The sequence below is a fragment of the Cryptomeria japonica genome, chromosome 2 (assembly GCF_030272615.1).
Source record: "Cryptomeria japonica chromosome 2, Sugi_1.0, whole genome shotgun sequence".
NCBI classification, from domain to species: Eukaryota; Viridiplantae; Streptophyta; class Pinopsida; order Cupressales; family Cupressaceae; genus Cryptomeria; species Cryptomeria japonica.
In genome coordinates this window covers 606,425,788-606,443,363 of record NC_081406.1, presented here as the reverse complement: position 1 = coordinate 606,443,363, position 17,576 = coordinate 606,425,788, and the positions used below count along the sequence as shown (strand labels likewise).

Genomic DNA, 17,576 nt, shown 5'->3' with positions numbered 1-17,576 from the left:
ATAGCAGTCAGAAATGCTCTTTCAGGTGAAACTGAATAAGGTTTCCCTGCCGTCATGATATTCCACCACTGGTTCCCAGTGTATCACTTGTTTGTCAAAATCATACATACAATCGAGGAACATATAGATTTGTTGATCATCAACAAAAATCTGTCAGTTGTAGATGTCATCAAGTATAGTTGGCTTTGCAATAATTTCAACACTTTAACTATAATGGGAGATGCCCAACCAGCATCAAACTTGAAAGACAAAACAGAAAATGAATCAGCTGTAGTATTGTCTAGTCTATCCACCCAATTAATGCCAAAAGCATCTAACATTTCAATGGTGTCCCCGGCTGCAATCTTTTGTTGCATACATACCTCTTACTTGGGATACAATCAACTCAAAATTTCCATACGCTTTCAAGTATTTGATACTATCCTTCAATACAACATTCAACCCTAAGATAAAGCTCCATACTCAGCAATGTTATGAGTGCATGCAAAAGCTAATTTAAATGAAAATCTTAAATTGACATCATCTTAAGTAGAGTACCTCATTATTAGTTTTCTCAGGGTCCTCTATGATGTGAAGGGTCTTTTTCTCTTTACATACTTTAACTTACTCTCCATGTAAAGGGAGAGTGACATATGAAAGGTTCATTAGAATACTACACCTAATGAAAACAGCCTACATTCTAAACAACAGCATACCCCACTTGGCAGGGCTGTCCACAATGATGATGTCCATAAGAAATGATTTACCAAAATATGCAGCTAGCCGAACCTCAACTGCATTGACAACACCAATGACATTCACATTTCTTCAATCCATAGCAAAACAATTACCATAGGACTTAAAAAACTTTAGCCCCAGCTCATTCGTAACTTCAAGAAGCATAGCATTGCTTGAGGTGCATATATCAAGCATGCATTTGTGTATCAGCCACCCATTAATCAGTAATGAAGTATAGAGGGATCTACATTTATGTGGCTTCCCACTAATGATGGGTCTATATATGTAAAAGTTCATGAACGATGGGCGTTTTTGCTAGATTCAATTTTGTATCGCACAAGATAAAAAATTGATTGTGTTCAAAAATTATATTCACTTGCACACTGGAGTTGACATGTTAATATATTGTAAGCAAAATAGAAGCTTACTGCTTGTTTTCATATAAATTTTAGTTCTAAATTTATTTTCGCATGCATTTCAGAAATTCATTTTCCATAATTCCAGAAGCTTGATGATTTCAGTTTAACTTTACATTCTAGACTTCAGTTCTCATGAGTTTCAAGTCCAAGCAAGTTTCAATAACAGATTTGATAGTAATGTTCCCATTTTCAGTTCACGTTTTTTAAGAAGAAATTAATTTAATTAATTAGATAAAGTTGTCAAAGTTAATATTTTTCAGACAACTTTTATTTAATTAATTATGTTTATGAGCTGAATATTTTATTTTAATTGACTTTAACTGGGACCAACAATAAAATAAAATTATAAAGTCAATTTTATGAGAAAAAAGAAATTAATATTTTAAAAGTGATTTTATAATTAAATTTTCAGAAACTTCCAAGAGGATTTTAAAAGGAGGATTGTGCAAACTCATTTCATATTCTAGATTGCTTATTTTGAAGAAACTCTCTTTGGGAGTCTAAGCACTGGTTCAACTATTCAGCACCCTAAAGCAGATATCGATTTTGTGGACAAAAACCCACTTAATTGATCCTTAGTGAATTCACATAAGATTACAGGTGTGCAGATTGCTTTAGGTTTGCAGAGTTTGGAGAGAATTGATTTATATTTTAGATTTACAGGTTTGTCAGGTTTGGAGGTACAAATTTATTAGATTTGCTGACATAAACTCGTATGTGATGTGTGTGCAAGTGAATTTATATATCTCAGAATTTACAGTGTTGTGTGTGTTGGTGAAGAAAGCAGAATCTATAACTGCATTGTGTGCAGTGGGAAAGAAATTTTTTAAAAAGTATTATTCATTGGCATTGGGAACAACATCCAGCCATACCTAGAAGGGCCATACCCATCCAAAGACATGAGAAATGGTTCGAAACTTCTAAATGAAGGTTGAAAAGTCTAAAAAGGTTTCTAGTGCATCTTTTTAAGACTCCTAAAGTCCCACGCAACTTCATAAAGTGGTCGCAGCATTTAAGAAGACTTCTATACCTTGCAAAGAAGCAGACTTACCATGTCAGGAGTGATGTGGCAGCCATTTGGGGACAAAACAAGGTCAAACCTTGTCAAAAAAAAGGAAGATGCAGATGTCTGATATTAACACATCCTATGAGGAAAGGAAAGAGCTATTAAATCTGCCATACCAACATGATGCTACCATACACTTGTGACCTGTTGTACTAATTCTTTGGGCCATCGTACCATTCATATAGGGTGTTGTAAATGCTAGGGAGGCATAAAGAGACATTATGTGAAGCAGTCACCGGTTAGGAGGGATCTCAAAGAGATCAATCCGGACCGGTCAGCAAGAGTAAACACAACAGAAACACAAAGACATGATGGAGGCAATGCAGAACAGATTGTTTTATTTCATAAAAATTCATTACAACCAACCGGTAACAACTGGGTTACAAAATTCGGCTCACAGGCCTGCTAGAACATGCTCAAAATACAGAATAGGTCACAACCGAGACCTTCAATATTAAGATCTATCTTCTATGCTCAATCTAGCTACTTGATTCTTCGATCGTTACATTCTAATGCGCAATTACAATTATATATATGATCCAAGGGGATCCGGTCAGCCCAAAAAGGGATCAAAACCCGAAGAACAAGACCTAACGTGTAAAATCAACAAGGTCGGCCTCCGCCAAGAGATTCCTCCGGAAATTCCAAAGGATCAAGTGTAGATCACGGGAAAAGGTCGGCCACAAGCCAAGGAACATTGGAATCAATGCCCAAGGCTCCGCAAGCTTCGGAAGGGGTTCCGGTAGATCACCAAAATAGGTCCAGGCAACCGGTAACAAGAAACTGTCATGGAAACCAATAGCGATAACTTGCCGGGAAATGATCCAAATGCGATGCGGTCAGGAAATAAGAAAGATGATCAAGTCTTCAAGTAGAAGACAACTCCACAGGATCCGGTGAGCCAAAACTGGGACACATAGAAAGAAAAGCTGAAACTGCAAACAGAAAGCAAAACAGAAAGGAAAATATTTTTGGTTGATGCAAGATTGCTATGAACTGGGGATGCTCCTGCATCATTATGACAGCAGTTTGAAATTTCCAGCAGTGCCAAAGAGGTCAGCAAATGATTTTCTGAATATTGGTATTTCATAAGAGAATGATTTTGTATGCGACTCTGATCAGCCATGCATATAATAATGAAATATTATCTGTTGGATGCAATAATCTGTTTACATGTAATATTTGATATGGGAAGGCAATGTTCTATTAATTACTTGTATCATCTATGCCATATAAGTTGGGAATATTTTCAGACCAGCAAAGTGCAACCTGCTTGACAAAATGTCACTATGCAATTATTGAATGTTATGATACTTGTGACTGATTCATGATCCGAATTCATAGTTGTATCAACTCAAACTCATTGCAAATCAGAGTTACTCCACATTCGGTTTCTTGCACAGTGTTTGACAAAATGTCTGTGTAAGAAAATTTGTGAGAATTGCAAGTTTGGTCAAAATATCTTGGTAGGTCTTCTTTCATTGACCTAGGGTCATAACAAATTCCTATACAACCAAAAAACTGTCATGCATATCTCCTAATACTTGATGAGTGAGTGTTTTAGTCTATTCTTGCCTTAAGTTTATTTCCTAACCATACTTGCTATAATGTCCAACTGTGCTTGCTAGCTGCACTTGCTATATTCACTACCTGCACTTGCTTTGTCCTCTTAACTGTACTTACTATATTCTCTAGTTGTCCTTCTCATAGTTGAAAAATTAGGACTCAGCAATAACTTGTCTGACCCAGAAAAAATTAAAAGCTTGGACTCAGAAAAAACTCAGGGATTGACAAATTTTCCAAACATCGAAGGGCACATGAATTTGTAAAAATATTCTTCAAAAACATGCATATTACTGAATTTGCAAATAAAAGCTGATAAGAGCCAATTTGTTGTTCCCAAATTGCTGCAAACTTGAGTGCCGCTTATCCAACTCTTTTGCTCAAAACATGGCACTACAGAGTGAAGCCAAATGATGACCTTTTCAGGTGGAATGGACTTATGCCACCACAGGCGAATTTTGATCGAAGTCATGAGTTTATGGCAAGTTTCAAGCAAAACTCAGCAATAACCCACAACCAAGTTTATCTGCAAATTTTTCATCTGTGATCCTTACTATATTCTTCTGTCACACTTGTTATACTCTTCAGTCACACTATTTTTTCTCTGTTATAAATATTTCTCCAATTGCAATTGACTTTGGTCTTTTAGATATATTTTCTTTGTTCTCTTCCTATTAACTAATTTGTGTTTCCCTATTCGGTATTGGGGCTCATCACAAACTTTTTCTCAAACTCAAAGACAAAATTCTATAATGTGGTGCAATTTCTGAATATCATAGATTGAAATTTTCCATTAAGAAAGAGCATTTTGACTCCAAACTTCCTCCCAAGTTCAATTGTCTATCATATTACTTAATTCAGCAGCTCATTTTTATCATATTAACAAAATAAAGCAAGAAATCAGAATATCAAATTGTAAAGATGCAAAACAATAAACAAGTTTCTAAGTCCAAAGGAGCCTCAAGCCAAAACCAAAATCCAATTCATGTTTTCTATACAAATCTATTCAAATGAGATCTATATATAGCATATGTACATTCATTGGTATCTGACATCACATGACCTGCCCAAATAAAACAAAGTCACTGCATCATCCTGTGGACCTGTATATTACACTTAAACTATCCTACAAAACAAGAAAACAAGCTTAAGCCTAATAATACTCCTATAAATGCTTCTCCTACCAATCAATGTTAAAACAAATGTTCTGATTTGGCTTCACAACATCTCAACAAATCTAAATGAAACCCGAACAACTTAGTACATTTTAGGATCAAATATAAGAGGAGAAAAACACACGAAAAGGATGCATAACATGGAGAGACTTGAAAAGAAAAGAATATAATAAAGTTAAAAAAATTATTTAGGCTCCAAATACAGCCTACAAGGATATAAATGGAATACTGTATTTTAAGGGCGGCATGCCTCTTTGAATGATGTGTTACTAATCACTCCATTACACCTCCAAGCAAAGACTATTGAAGGAGAAACTAGAAATCGTTCTTGAAATCTTATTGAACGTGATTCCTACGGACCTATGAAGTGTCTTTAGATGTCCATTGATAACATTGACCAAGCCCTCATATAACCTCCATAAAGTCATCCTCCTACAAACTAATAGGGCATTGAAGACAAAGTGTGAATGCAAACTACTTTAGGGTTCTCCCAATATGAATTAGATAGCACTCTTATTTGAATAAAAAAGTGTATGCAATGAATTGTTCAAATGGCTTGGTGAGCACACAACAATATGAATATAAAAGATAGCACCAAATATCATATCTAATACACTTTCCTCATTGTGTTATTACAGTAACATTAATTGACAAGTCAATCTTAACTGTGATCATGCAAATTGGCAAAGAGCATTAACACAAAACATGGTTTTGTGAATGAAATTGAATTAATAATTTTTCAACCGATGTCCTAATGAGAATAACATTGAGTACTAAATAGAATGAATTGAGATTTGAAACAAAGTTGGTAGATCCTATCATGCACAAGAGTTCTCAATAACAATCAAATAAAAATTTTATTTTCTGTGAGATTTAATTTGTGATTTTACTATCTGATGATGCCCTCAATGACTAAACACTACACTAATGACATTTTTTTCCATTCATGTTAGTAATAATTATGCAGCAAGAGGTGCCCACTTAGCAAACAAGCACCAATTTGTTAGAAAACATCTTCAAGAAAATATATCGATAACACAATAATTGTAAGCATTTTTATCATATAAGGAAACTACTTTCTATCCACATCACTCTTACATTCTTTAACATTATCATTGCCTCACCTTTAAATTCCAATGATCGTGCATACACAAAACAAATTGAGGGGCAACACTATATGAAATGGTCAATCCTATTAAATTATTACTGTAATATTTAGTATATAGTGGTCAATTTAGTCTTTAGGATAGACTTCAGGAATATTCTTTATTCTTCTGCTTTATTAGTTGTAACTTGTAAGTCTTATCCTGTTAGTTGTCACTCTTATCCTATTCGGATAGAGTGTTTTGTAATCTTATTTAAGGAGACTTTCACTCCTTGTTGATTAATGAATATAATGGTAATCATTTTATGTTATATTTTTCGTAATAGATCCAACCATAGAGAAAGAAATTAGCAACGTTGGACAATTAAATCGCCTCTTTTTTTAGTTTAATCTTGTTCAACGGAATCAAATTTTATTGGGAAGAGAATAGTATTTCTCAATACATAAGCACTATACCTAAAGCATGTGGTAGCTGGTGAAGGAAAGCATCGCCTACCATGGCTCCAGCCTAGAAACACAATTCATAAACAACCATTTAGCCACTATTCCATAAGATGAACCAACAATTTTAAATTATTTTGCATTCATTACCCAATAGAAAAAAAAGAAAGAAATTCTAATAGCATCAATGAATGACCTAATTAGATCAATATTACTCAAAGAGTACATAAGAGAGCTACTAGGTTAAAAAGATCCAACACAATGAAATAAAATACCACATCCTTTGAAAGTCAACTACAAGCTGTATTTTTCATTTCTGAAACGATGCACAAAATGAATAGCCAAAAAGATGTCAAGATTATATGGATCATTATGGCTCTAGAAATCTTTACATACAACTTTCAACTATAGAACTATAACATAGATTAATTGCATACCATTACAAGTTAGGTTAGTAAGATTCACATTTAAAGATTTAAGTTCATAACATTTACTAGAGATGTTCATAAGGTATCTCAATATTGTTAGTGGAAGCATGTAAAGATTGTATGATGTTCCCTCCTCTTCTCCCTGTAGTTTTCATTCACCCATTGCAGAGGCATTCAAGTGTTATGTTCAAAGTTGGTCAAAAAGAGATTCCATCATCACAAGAAGGCATGGAGGGTATGTTCCAATGATGCTCATATAAATGTACATAACAAAGTTGAAAACCATCTGTCTATATTTGAGCAACTGTAAAAGGCAAGTATCATGAATGTTTACTATAGATCATCCAATTAGTTTTTCCAATAAAACTTGTATAAGTTGGTGCTCTATAAACTCAACCTTTGGAACTTAGAAACCAATTAAATTAATTTATACTTTCCTACTTGCTTTAAGTTTAAAATGGATTTAACAGGCTATTTATTATAATGCACATTAAAATAAACCTTTATTGTTTCATCCATGAATATAAATATTCAGCATTAAATTGTCCTTCCAAAGATTTAATTTCAACTTTAAATGGGATCTTTTCAAAAAAATTACTTCAACTTTGTCCAGTCACTTTTCTTGCAAGAATGTTTCTCCATCATACGTATCTCTCCATGATCCCTAATTTCAAATTTATTGGCTAGAGCATGCATCATGGTGCTCACAGATGACTGTCCATTCACAATTGTTGGCAATTAATGCGCTCTTGTTGTTGATTGACCCAAATCTGGTTTTGCACAACCTCCTCCATGCAAATCTTTGAGGTAACTGCTCATACCTTCAAACTTTTGTTTCAACTTTAAATGAGGTCTTTTCAAAAAAATTACTTCAACTTAGTCCATTCTCTTTTCTTCCAAGAATGTTTCTCCATCACACATATCTTCTTAGTCATCCCCAATTCCAAATTTCTTGGCTAGAGCGTGCATCATGGTGCTCATAGAGGACTGTTCTTGGTTCATTCACAATGTTGGCAATTAATGTGCTCTTGTTGTTGATTGACCCAATTCTGGTTTCGCACCACCTTCTCCATGCTGTCCTGCAAGACAATCACTCATGCGTTTAAACTTTCCATCCTCACTTTGTTATTCCACTCCCGAGTAGATATTTCTGGATTGCAAGAAAGCAATTTTTTGTTCTTCGAAGATGTGGCTACTGTATTACTCTTTTTCCACAATCCCAAAAAAATTTAAATTGCTCTTATATCAAAATGATTTGTAATTTCACCAGTTAATTGTCGAAACTATCAAAACATCACAATTAACTACTGCACTACTTGAATTAATTCAATAACAGTCAAGAGGGTGGAAGGTTGTGGAAACAAAAAGTAAAATGCAGAAAAATAAGAGAGATTCAACGTCATAACACTGAATTTTTTATTTGGAAAACCCTAAAATGAGGAAATCCAATTGGTAGCAATAATTGCTCATCTACTGAATCTACTTAGATACCAAACAAACAAGCACATGGAGTGGATACAACAATTCATTGTTCCTATGCTCAGAGTCAAGCTTTCAATCATTGATACAGCCGAGTTATCTATGTCTTCTTACAAGTGATGAGAATTAGAAATACCAACCATCTATCGAAAGGTCTCCTTGCCTCAAATTGGAAGAGCAAAATGTCATTCTGTTCATTTCAAATTCTGCTTCTGCCATCAGAACAAAAATGCCTCTTCATGCAATCTGGCAGTTTCATTATCGTCGTGGTGGCAGCAAAACCATCCCTGCAGGAGAACCTGCGATTTGATACCACCCACTGTTGGAACTGGCAATTTCACTCTACTAGTTTCTGGGGTAAGTTTTACACCCTGCAACTTTGAGAAAACTTCTGCCAGCCCACTTGCATGAGGACTACAATTAACTTTCTAAATAAATGCTATCGATCTTTTCCAAGTAACTACCATGTTGGGAAGATCTTATATAGGATTGAAAGCTATGGACCAGAGTTTTGTGAAGAGTTCTGATTTTTTCATAATCAAGGGGCCCCTTGGAAGCTCTAGTCGTTTTCTTGCTTGGAAAGAAACAGAAGCATGAAGTATCCCTTTGTCATTAGTGGGAATTCTACCCCTCCTGTAGGCTTCTAGTTTTCCTAAACCCACAATCACAGATTTTTGGGTCCTTGAAAAACACCTGTATGTCTTTTTATTTTAGCATCCATAGTCTTTGACCTTTTCATTTATTGAAAACAAAACTTTTAGAGGCTATTTCATTCTAAGGTAATAACCATTCACTTTGCTTTGGTAGGGAAGGGCAGATTTATGACTCTCCTTTTTTTGCATGTTTTGATGAATCAATGAAGATCTTTCTTACTTACCTAGTTTGTATCTGTAGAAATTGTAGATCTGAAAGAAACGGAAGGGACAGCCCAGGGGAATGGAAGGCAAGCAATGATAGGCTGCTCAGTGCTTGATTATAGTGGAATGTGTTTTTCCTATGAAGGAAAGGATCTCATCAGTAATAGAAATAAGTACAGAAGAGAGCTTAGAGCTTGATGTCAACAATCAATAAATTGCACTCTTATAAATGCCATGAAAAGCTTATAAAACAATCCCAATGTGTCAAAACTTTATGTCAACAATCAACAAAATGCAGCCTTATAAACAACATGAAAAGCTTATAATATCCGTTTGTCTGAATAAAAATTACATTTGAATCAATAAGCTTACTAACCTATGCAGCACAGGTGTATACCAAATTTATTCTATGATTAAAAGTTATTAGAAACATGGCAAAATCCAAGTATATAGAACATCAATAAAGCATTGCAAATTATATAAAAGAAATTCGGAACAGCATTTTAAATGTCATCGCAGAAATTGTTGACAACTAGTATATGCTTGAACATGTGTTCTAATCCAAGTTATGATTGTTCAACATTATTCTGATTTTTCCTTTCCTATATTGAAGAGATTAGGTTTGCTAAAAGATAACCTTCATTCCTAGAAAAGTCTAGGAAACAGTCATGAAATTTTGTGGAAGGTTCTTGATCTGGAAGCATAATATTCAATGTTATGGGAGTTCATTGAAAGATTTTGAGAACTTCCCATTTCACTCACATGTCTTAAGATAAGAAACGGAAAGGGCAGAGGGAAATCTTGACTAACATGAAGTCATCATGATTTGGTCCAAAAGTGGGTTGATAAAGAAGTATTCAGCTAGCTTCATGTGAATTGAAACCACAGTGGTACCATTGTCTTCTTGTACTATCAGAATTTCTTGAGAACAATCTTGTACTTAGAATATATTACGCAGTTTTGACAAGAAAAATATAAGAGTTGTTTGATATAATCAAAGTAATGTTATGACATACGCAGAGAATCACAAAATGAAACATTGTATAATGAATTCAATATCCAGATCATGATCTCTAACATTGAATGTTGAAGCAGCAAAGGTGAATATTCAGAGTTTTGTTTTACCGAAGTCAACATTCTCAATGAAAGGGCATGTAATGTCCCCTTTTGGGATTTACCTTAATTTAGTCCTGAGACAACAATTCCAAGTTAAGGTGAGAATTGTATTAGATTTATAAATATAATTTTATCAGATCTGAAGACATTTCATTATAATATTTAGCTTAAAATTCTAAGAATAGTCCGTAAGGTAGAACTTATCTTGATAGCTTTCTCTGATTTGACAATGGGAGATGTGCTATGATCTTGTCTTACAATTGCTCATAGTGATTGAGTTGCTATGTCTGATGTAATCTTTAAATTTTAAGTTCGCAGTGTCCAATCTGTTCTTATTATATCCTACGATGATTGAAGTAGAGGCTATGCCTCAATATGTCGCTGTGTCTGATTTGGAGATGATAGCATGCAACAAATAAGTCGATTGCTGTTTCAGATGTATCGCTGACTAGAATATGCACACGATATTGGGCCTTCGGCCTGCTCACCACGAGCTCTTCCAAAACTGGAAATGAAGGATAAAATACAAAATCTTCCCCCCTGTTGGAATGAGTTCGAACTCCCATATATGTGATGGAAAGGTTGCTTTCTAGACAATATGTCTCTGCATAATGATACCTCCTTAAGCAAATTGCTTCCTTCCAAAATAATTGATTAGTTTAATATGGCAATTGCTTTATTAACTAATGTTTGCTGAATAATCGATGGCCCGTAATCCATTCCTTATTCATTGCAATCCTTTCTCAATTCACCTTTCAGCAATCTCCTGCTGCAAAGATACCACGATAAAGGCACTAACGGCATGCCTCAGTACTCTAATATCGATTACTTATCACGTCATGCTCCTTAGCCATGAAATGGTGTTGACTTGTTTGAATATGCATTTTAATATTGACCGGAAGCACCTTCCGCAAAATATATAGATCTCCTTCTGCATAATCATTTACGCATAATGGTCAACCTCATGTTAGCACCAAATATGATAAATAGATTATGGATAAGATATCCTCCACATCGGAGTGTCTCTTCAATCTATTTGATATAGATTAATAAATATATCGGCTTCTTTATGAATGACTGATCAGATCAAGGCATCTGGATGATGTTTATGATAAGAAGTAGTCGGTTGTTATTGTCTTACGCTGAGGCTCATGATCTCTTTATTTCTGATATTCATATCATCTTTCGATGTTCAGTCTCCTCTGATGATCGATTCCATGTTCTTTCCATCGGATGTATGCGAGTGATGGTGATCATCCATTTATCAGGCTATGATAATCTTAATGGATCATTAATTGCTTCTTGCTTGGCTATCGTCTTTATATGGACTACTGTCACTGTAATCCCTTACTGATTCCTAATTCACCGATTGCTTTTCAGTATCATTCCATATCCATAGATTTTGTCTTCATGGTTCAGCGGCATCTTATGATAATCTTCTTCATTTGTTTTAATAGAGTTCCTCGTCATTGAGGTTATACTTGATGGCTCTTTACAACAGTATTCTTCTCATAATATTATCGATGGTGCACGTGTAGCGTATCTTTGTTTGCTGGATTGTCATTCATTGGAGGCTATTTGGAAACGGCATCTGAGAGAAAGCTATTTCCGTGAATCTCTTTAGCATGCCTGATATGTCATTCATCTTCATTGTGAACAGCGCATGATTAGGATGATCACTTGATGATGAATGTTCAATACTCATTTTGGTCTTCCTTGTTTGATCAGGATATTCATTACTGCTTGGATTGTTGTTTATAATTAGGACCTGGCGGATTCCAATTGCCTTGGGCAACATTGGAATCCGCCTAAGGGGGCCAGCCCCTTCTCCAATATATAGGGCCAGGCCCTATACCTTTTGGCTACTCCAAAAGGTCCCCACGCTACACCTTGATAGGGCCGACCCTATCCTCTACACAAAAGAAATTAAATTAATTAATTTACAAATTAAAAGGTTCAAGCCAACTTGATTAGGAGTGTTTGCTCTCCTATAAATAAGGCATATACTTCTCACAATATGATCAATGCAGTTTCAAGTAAATGCAAAATATATTCTCAGGTAGCGAACTCCTTTGTAAGCAGCAGATCACAGCGAACTTCATTCATATGCAGCAGATTATCAGTTAGGTCACAGCGAACTCCATTTATGTGCAGCAGATCACCAATTAGATCACAGCAAACTTCATTAAGACAGCAAGTTATCATCAAAGACAGTGATCTCCATTGAAGGCTCAAGCAAAGGACTGCGAACTAGTTGAAAGGTGCAGTTAACCCTTGTTATGCACAGCAAGACAAGTTAGAAGGACTGCAAATCATGATCATTGCCAACAAACTAGTTGTGTAGTCTTCTATATCATCTTCCTTGTGACTGCAACTTCTATACTCCAGATAAGTGTGTAATTGTTAATTGAATCTAAAACCATAATCAGATCTGAGGATCTTTTCTGGCTGGGTTTTTCCTCCTAGGAGGTTTTCCCAGGGTAACTTTGTCTTGTCTTTTTGCATTCATTTCTTACTATGCTTAAATCTGAAAAACAATAAATCTAATTAACCTAGTTAAGAACAAATTCTGATTTTCTGGGTTTCATCTAATCTGAAAGTACTAAAAGTAACATGGATGGTCGCAAATCAGATATGAATCTTATCATTTTCGATCATATATAAATGGCTGGTTACTTTATATATTATTATGAGCTATCTGCCGATATATGAGTGTTCTGTTCTTAACTTATATTCTTCACATTCCTTAATCCACTGTTCAATTAATAATATTGGTCATTCTAATCCAATGTCTTCATGTACAGTCACCAAACCATTCATTTATCATTAGTGAAGTTATCTGATATAGTCTTGCTACATGATTAAGTTTAAATCTTTAATTAAAACTTATCTAATCGTTTATCGAATTTAGTTGTCTTCAGGTCCAGAATGGGGACATTACAGGGCACAAAAAAATTCAGTTAAATCCTGTTTTATAGTTCATTATTTCTAGCCATATTCAACTCTTGTGCATATTAATCAACAATAGTTATAGCATGTTTTAGACTGAGGTGTTTGTGAGCCTCTTTTATGTGCCATATTATGATATCTAAAGGATTTTCATCTTCCATGCTAATTCTGGCGTAAATAGGTTTATGCAGATAATATGAAAAATGTTTTAGCATTCTGAGAAAGTCAAATTGTCCAAAAAATATCTTATCATCCACAAAGCATTGTGCAGATTCACTTGAATGTTTGAAAAAATGATACACCCTGGACTTAAATATAGGAGAAGACTCACCCCAAATGCCGCCAATAAATCAACAACTATCTTGGAAGGCTTCCCTTGTACTGCATCAATAATCAACTATGGTAAATGCAAGATGAACATAGAATCAGACAAAAAAATTAATATACATTGATAACTATAACTATCAAGTAGTGTAATGTTGAAAAATGTATCAATTGCCAAACAGAGGATTTTTTAAAAACGGCATAATTTATGCTACTTGAGACAGGGATTTATATCAAATATATAAGAGAACAACATTAAAGATGAAGTTTCACTTACAAACAATTAGAGGAAGAATCATGAGGCATATCAGTGAAGCCATGCTCACTAGCAATGAGCAACCCATTGCACGCAGCCAAAGACCTTCAGTTTTACAAAAAGAACAATCAGATTAGCTATTTAACTTCTCATCTAGTTTAACATTCCAATCATATGAAATTTTTAAACAAGTACAAGAAGGTTGAATCAAGGAGAGATGCTGAAGAATCATATGGCTAGTGTTTTAGTTTTTACATAAATATCATCAAGTACATCATGCATTGTATTTATAAAACATGGCCCCTAATGCACTTTACCTTCATGAACAGCAAAAAGAGTTCTCGCAATACATTGTTACAGTTTATCTTCATTGGCATATGATTCTCCTTGTGCACAATAATTGTTCATCCTTAGTGTACAATAATTGTTCACTATCTTTAAGAGTTAATTAAAGGTATTGTTAATTTGGTCCCATTTTATACCAAATAAAATAGATGATCCTGATCTATATCTGCAAATAAGTGATGCATATGAGCACACATGATTGGTTCTTTACCTTGCTACCCCCGATGATTTCCCTATAAAGAAGGTGCAATGGTCCTTGTTGAGTAAGGAACTCTCATCTGTCAAGTGTAAGTCATGAGTTTGTGGGACTTTGTGAACAACAAACAGTTTTTTTTGTGTGCTACCCTTGTGTACTTGCCTCTATTACTGTTCCTGGTACCCGTGTACTTTCATATGGTATTAGAGCCGAATTGACCCAACAATATTAACTTACTTCTGTGAAACACACCCAAAAAGGGAAATTTAAAATCTGACCTCATATATGCAATCAAATGTTAAAGCAATCAAAGATGGGATGTAGGTATACTCGATTCTTAGATTCCCCTCGCAACTACTAGATATGGCAAAGAAAATGAGCCAAACTTGGTTGTTCATTTTGGTAGCTTTTATTTTAAATAAGGATGGGAGATTTATAAACAAAAAAATCTCATTCCATTTTCTGTCTAGCCTTACTTATCCCCAACTTTTGTACCATTTGTCAACCTCCAACTGACTACACAGCACCTGGCCAACTAAATTGAGACAACCAATACAAAGACTTGCATCATTCTTGTCCAACTATCACCAATATTTATCAATTGTTAGCCAACTTCATCCATCCCCAGGTCTACTTGACTCTGCGAGCAAGCAATCAACATGCAAACTGGCATGGAGCCTAGGGCTAGATAAGCTTGAATCACACAGTCCAATCCACACCTTATGTCACATATGCACAGTTGTAGTTGATTCTAACACATAAATAGATGTGGCACAATAATCATTAACTATATGGGATTTGGCCTTGGGGATGACAACTTTGTCAGTCCCCTTTTCTGAGCTAAGGCAATAATTTAATAATTTAATTTTAAGTTACCCAAAAAGTACCTTTAGTTTATAAAAAAGGTAACTTATAATTTATTATTAATTAAAAAGTACATCAAAGTGAAATTATAAACTATAAAGTGTTAACAAAAAAATCACTAGGACAAAAAGACAAAATGAAATATTAAATTTAAAAGAAAAATAAAACTAACGAGTTCTAGAAGACTAAAAATAGCAAACAAGTGATTATTAAATGTGGAGTTGGGCTTGAGGAAGATCATCCATCGTTTGTTGCCAAAAACCCTTTTTTTGAAAATTGAGCATCTTGTGTTCATCTTTTGGCCAGAAGATGAAAACCCTCATGGTAACAAAATTAGAGGATGAATACTCTCTTGGTTTCCAAAAAGAAATCGAGGATAAAAACCATCTCATCCAACAAAAGCGATTCCCTCTAGATATTGTTGTATTTGGATGAAAAGTTTGTTTCAGAAGCATATTGAAGCTTCCAGAATTTGTACCTAAGATCAATGAATTACCAAGTTTCAATTGCTTTGTGATTTTCTAGTTTCAGTAGTTAGGATTTTTGAAAATATACATTTCAAATTTAGATTCCAGTGCTTCAATTAGTTTAGAATTTCTATATTTATTAGATGTTGCAGATTCCGCTATCTTGAATTTGTAGGTAATATTTTAATTAAATTTTAACCCCTTCTAGCCATTCCATATTTTGCATTGTTCCGCAGGGACGTGTCCCCCCCTCAAAAAACAAGGAGTTTTTGAAGCAGGGACATCAAGGGGACGTCCCTCTGCCATCCCTTCATTGCCACCACAACCCCTCTGCCATCCCCGAAACATTTCCCTCTAAAAGGGGACATCTCTGGAATGTTTCCCCTTGAAATGCGAGAAATGGAGACTCTAAGACGTCCCTGAAACACCTAGAGGATGCCTAGGAATCCCTCAACCCTAGTGGAAACACACAAGCATCTCCCACAGCGTTAGGTAGCAAAAGTTGTTTTTTTAATAAAAATAAAAAAAATTGTTTTAAAAGTGCAAGCCCTAACCCTAATTAGCAATGGGCCAAACCCCAACACCCAAGGCCTCCCAAAAAGCTTATAAAGAGACATATTGTTTCATTCCAAATCACACAACTCACAACTTGTAAAGTAGAGTTGTTCAATTGGAGGGAGAGTCCATCAACCAAATAAGATGTGAGCCACAAGAGCCAACACAGGTCGATGATGATGCTACACAGACAAGGCTGGTTGGTATTGGTATAGATGAGCTTGAGCATGTGGAGTCCAATAATTTTAGCGATGAGGAGATTGGTGAGCAGCTTGGGGATGATTAGAGGCATCAGGCCATTAGCCTTTGACTCATTTGTCATTAGTATTACTAGTTAGTATTTACTATTTTGTTTTTTGAGTTTGAACATTGTTGATTATGATCATGAATCATCATTATGAAATTTTGAAAATTCTTGTTCTAATGTCGATATTTTGATTTTCACTATTCATATTCAATGTTCCATGTTAAGACTTAAAATCAAAATTAAAAACTAGTTAAATGTTAATAATTTAATGTTCAATAAAAACATTGCAATGTGTTTACTTATTCCTTATACATATTATTGTAACTAATTTTTCAAGGGCCCCCTAATTGGCAATGGGCCCAACCCCCACACCCAAGGCCTCCCAAAAAGCTTATAAACAGACGTATTGTCTCATTCCAAATCATACAAATCACAACTTGTAAAGTAGAGCTGTTCAATTGGAAGGAGAATCCATCAGCCAAATAAGATGAGAGCCAACACAAGTCAACGATGATGCTACACAGACAAGGCTGGTTGGTATTGGTATAGATGAGCTTGAGCATGTGGAGTCCAATAATTTTAGAGATGAGGAGATTGGTGAGCATCTTGGGGATGATTAGAGGCATCACGCCATTAGCCATTGACTCATTTGTCATTACTAATTTAGTATTACTAGTTAGTATTTACTATTTTGTTTTTTGAGTTTGAACATCGTTGATTATGATCATGAATCATCATGATGAAATTTTGAAAATTCTCGTGCTAATGTCGATATTTTGATTTTCACTATTCATATTCAATGTTCCATGTTAAAACTTAAAATCAAAACTAAAAACTAGTTAAATGTTAATAATTTAATGTTCAATAAAAACATTGCAATGTGTTTTACTTATTCCTTATACATCTTTTGTAACTAATTTTTCAAGTGCGCCCCATCCCCCCATCAAGACACTCCGTGAAACTATGATATTTTGTTAAGAATCATTGAGAAGCTGAGGATATTTTAG

The 17,576-nt window shown here is 34.8% G+C and overlaps 1 protein-coding gene across 1 annotated transcript in view; it reads right to left on the bottom strand.

Annotated features, from left to right (window-relative positions):
• Positions 1 to 17,576, bottom strand: part of LOC131043861 (IAA-alanine resistance protein 1) — a 129,028-nt gene that overhangs the window by 80,240 nt on the left and 31,212 nt on the right. The window contains exons 2-4 of the mRNA XM_057977088.2: positions 13,917 to 14,000; positions 13,647 to 13,696; positions 6,502 to 6,553 (exon numbers count right to left, since the gene is read on the bottom strand). Coding sequence (XP_057833071.2) covers positions 6,502 to 6,553; positions 13,647 to 13,696; positions 13,917 to 14,000 — 186 coding nt within the window. The remainder of the gene's footprint in view (positions 1 to 6,501; positions 6,554 to 13,646; positions 13,697 to 13,916; positions 14,001 to 17,576) is intronic.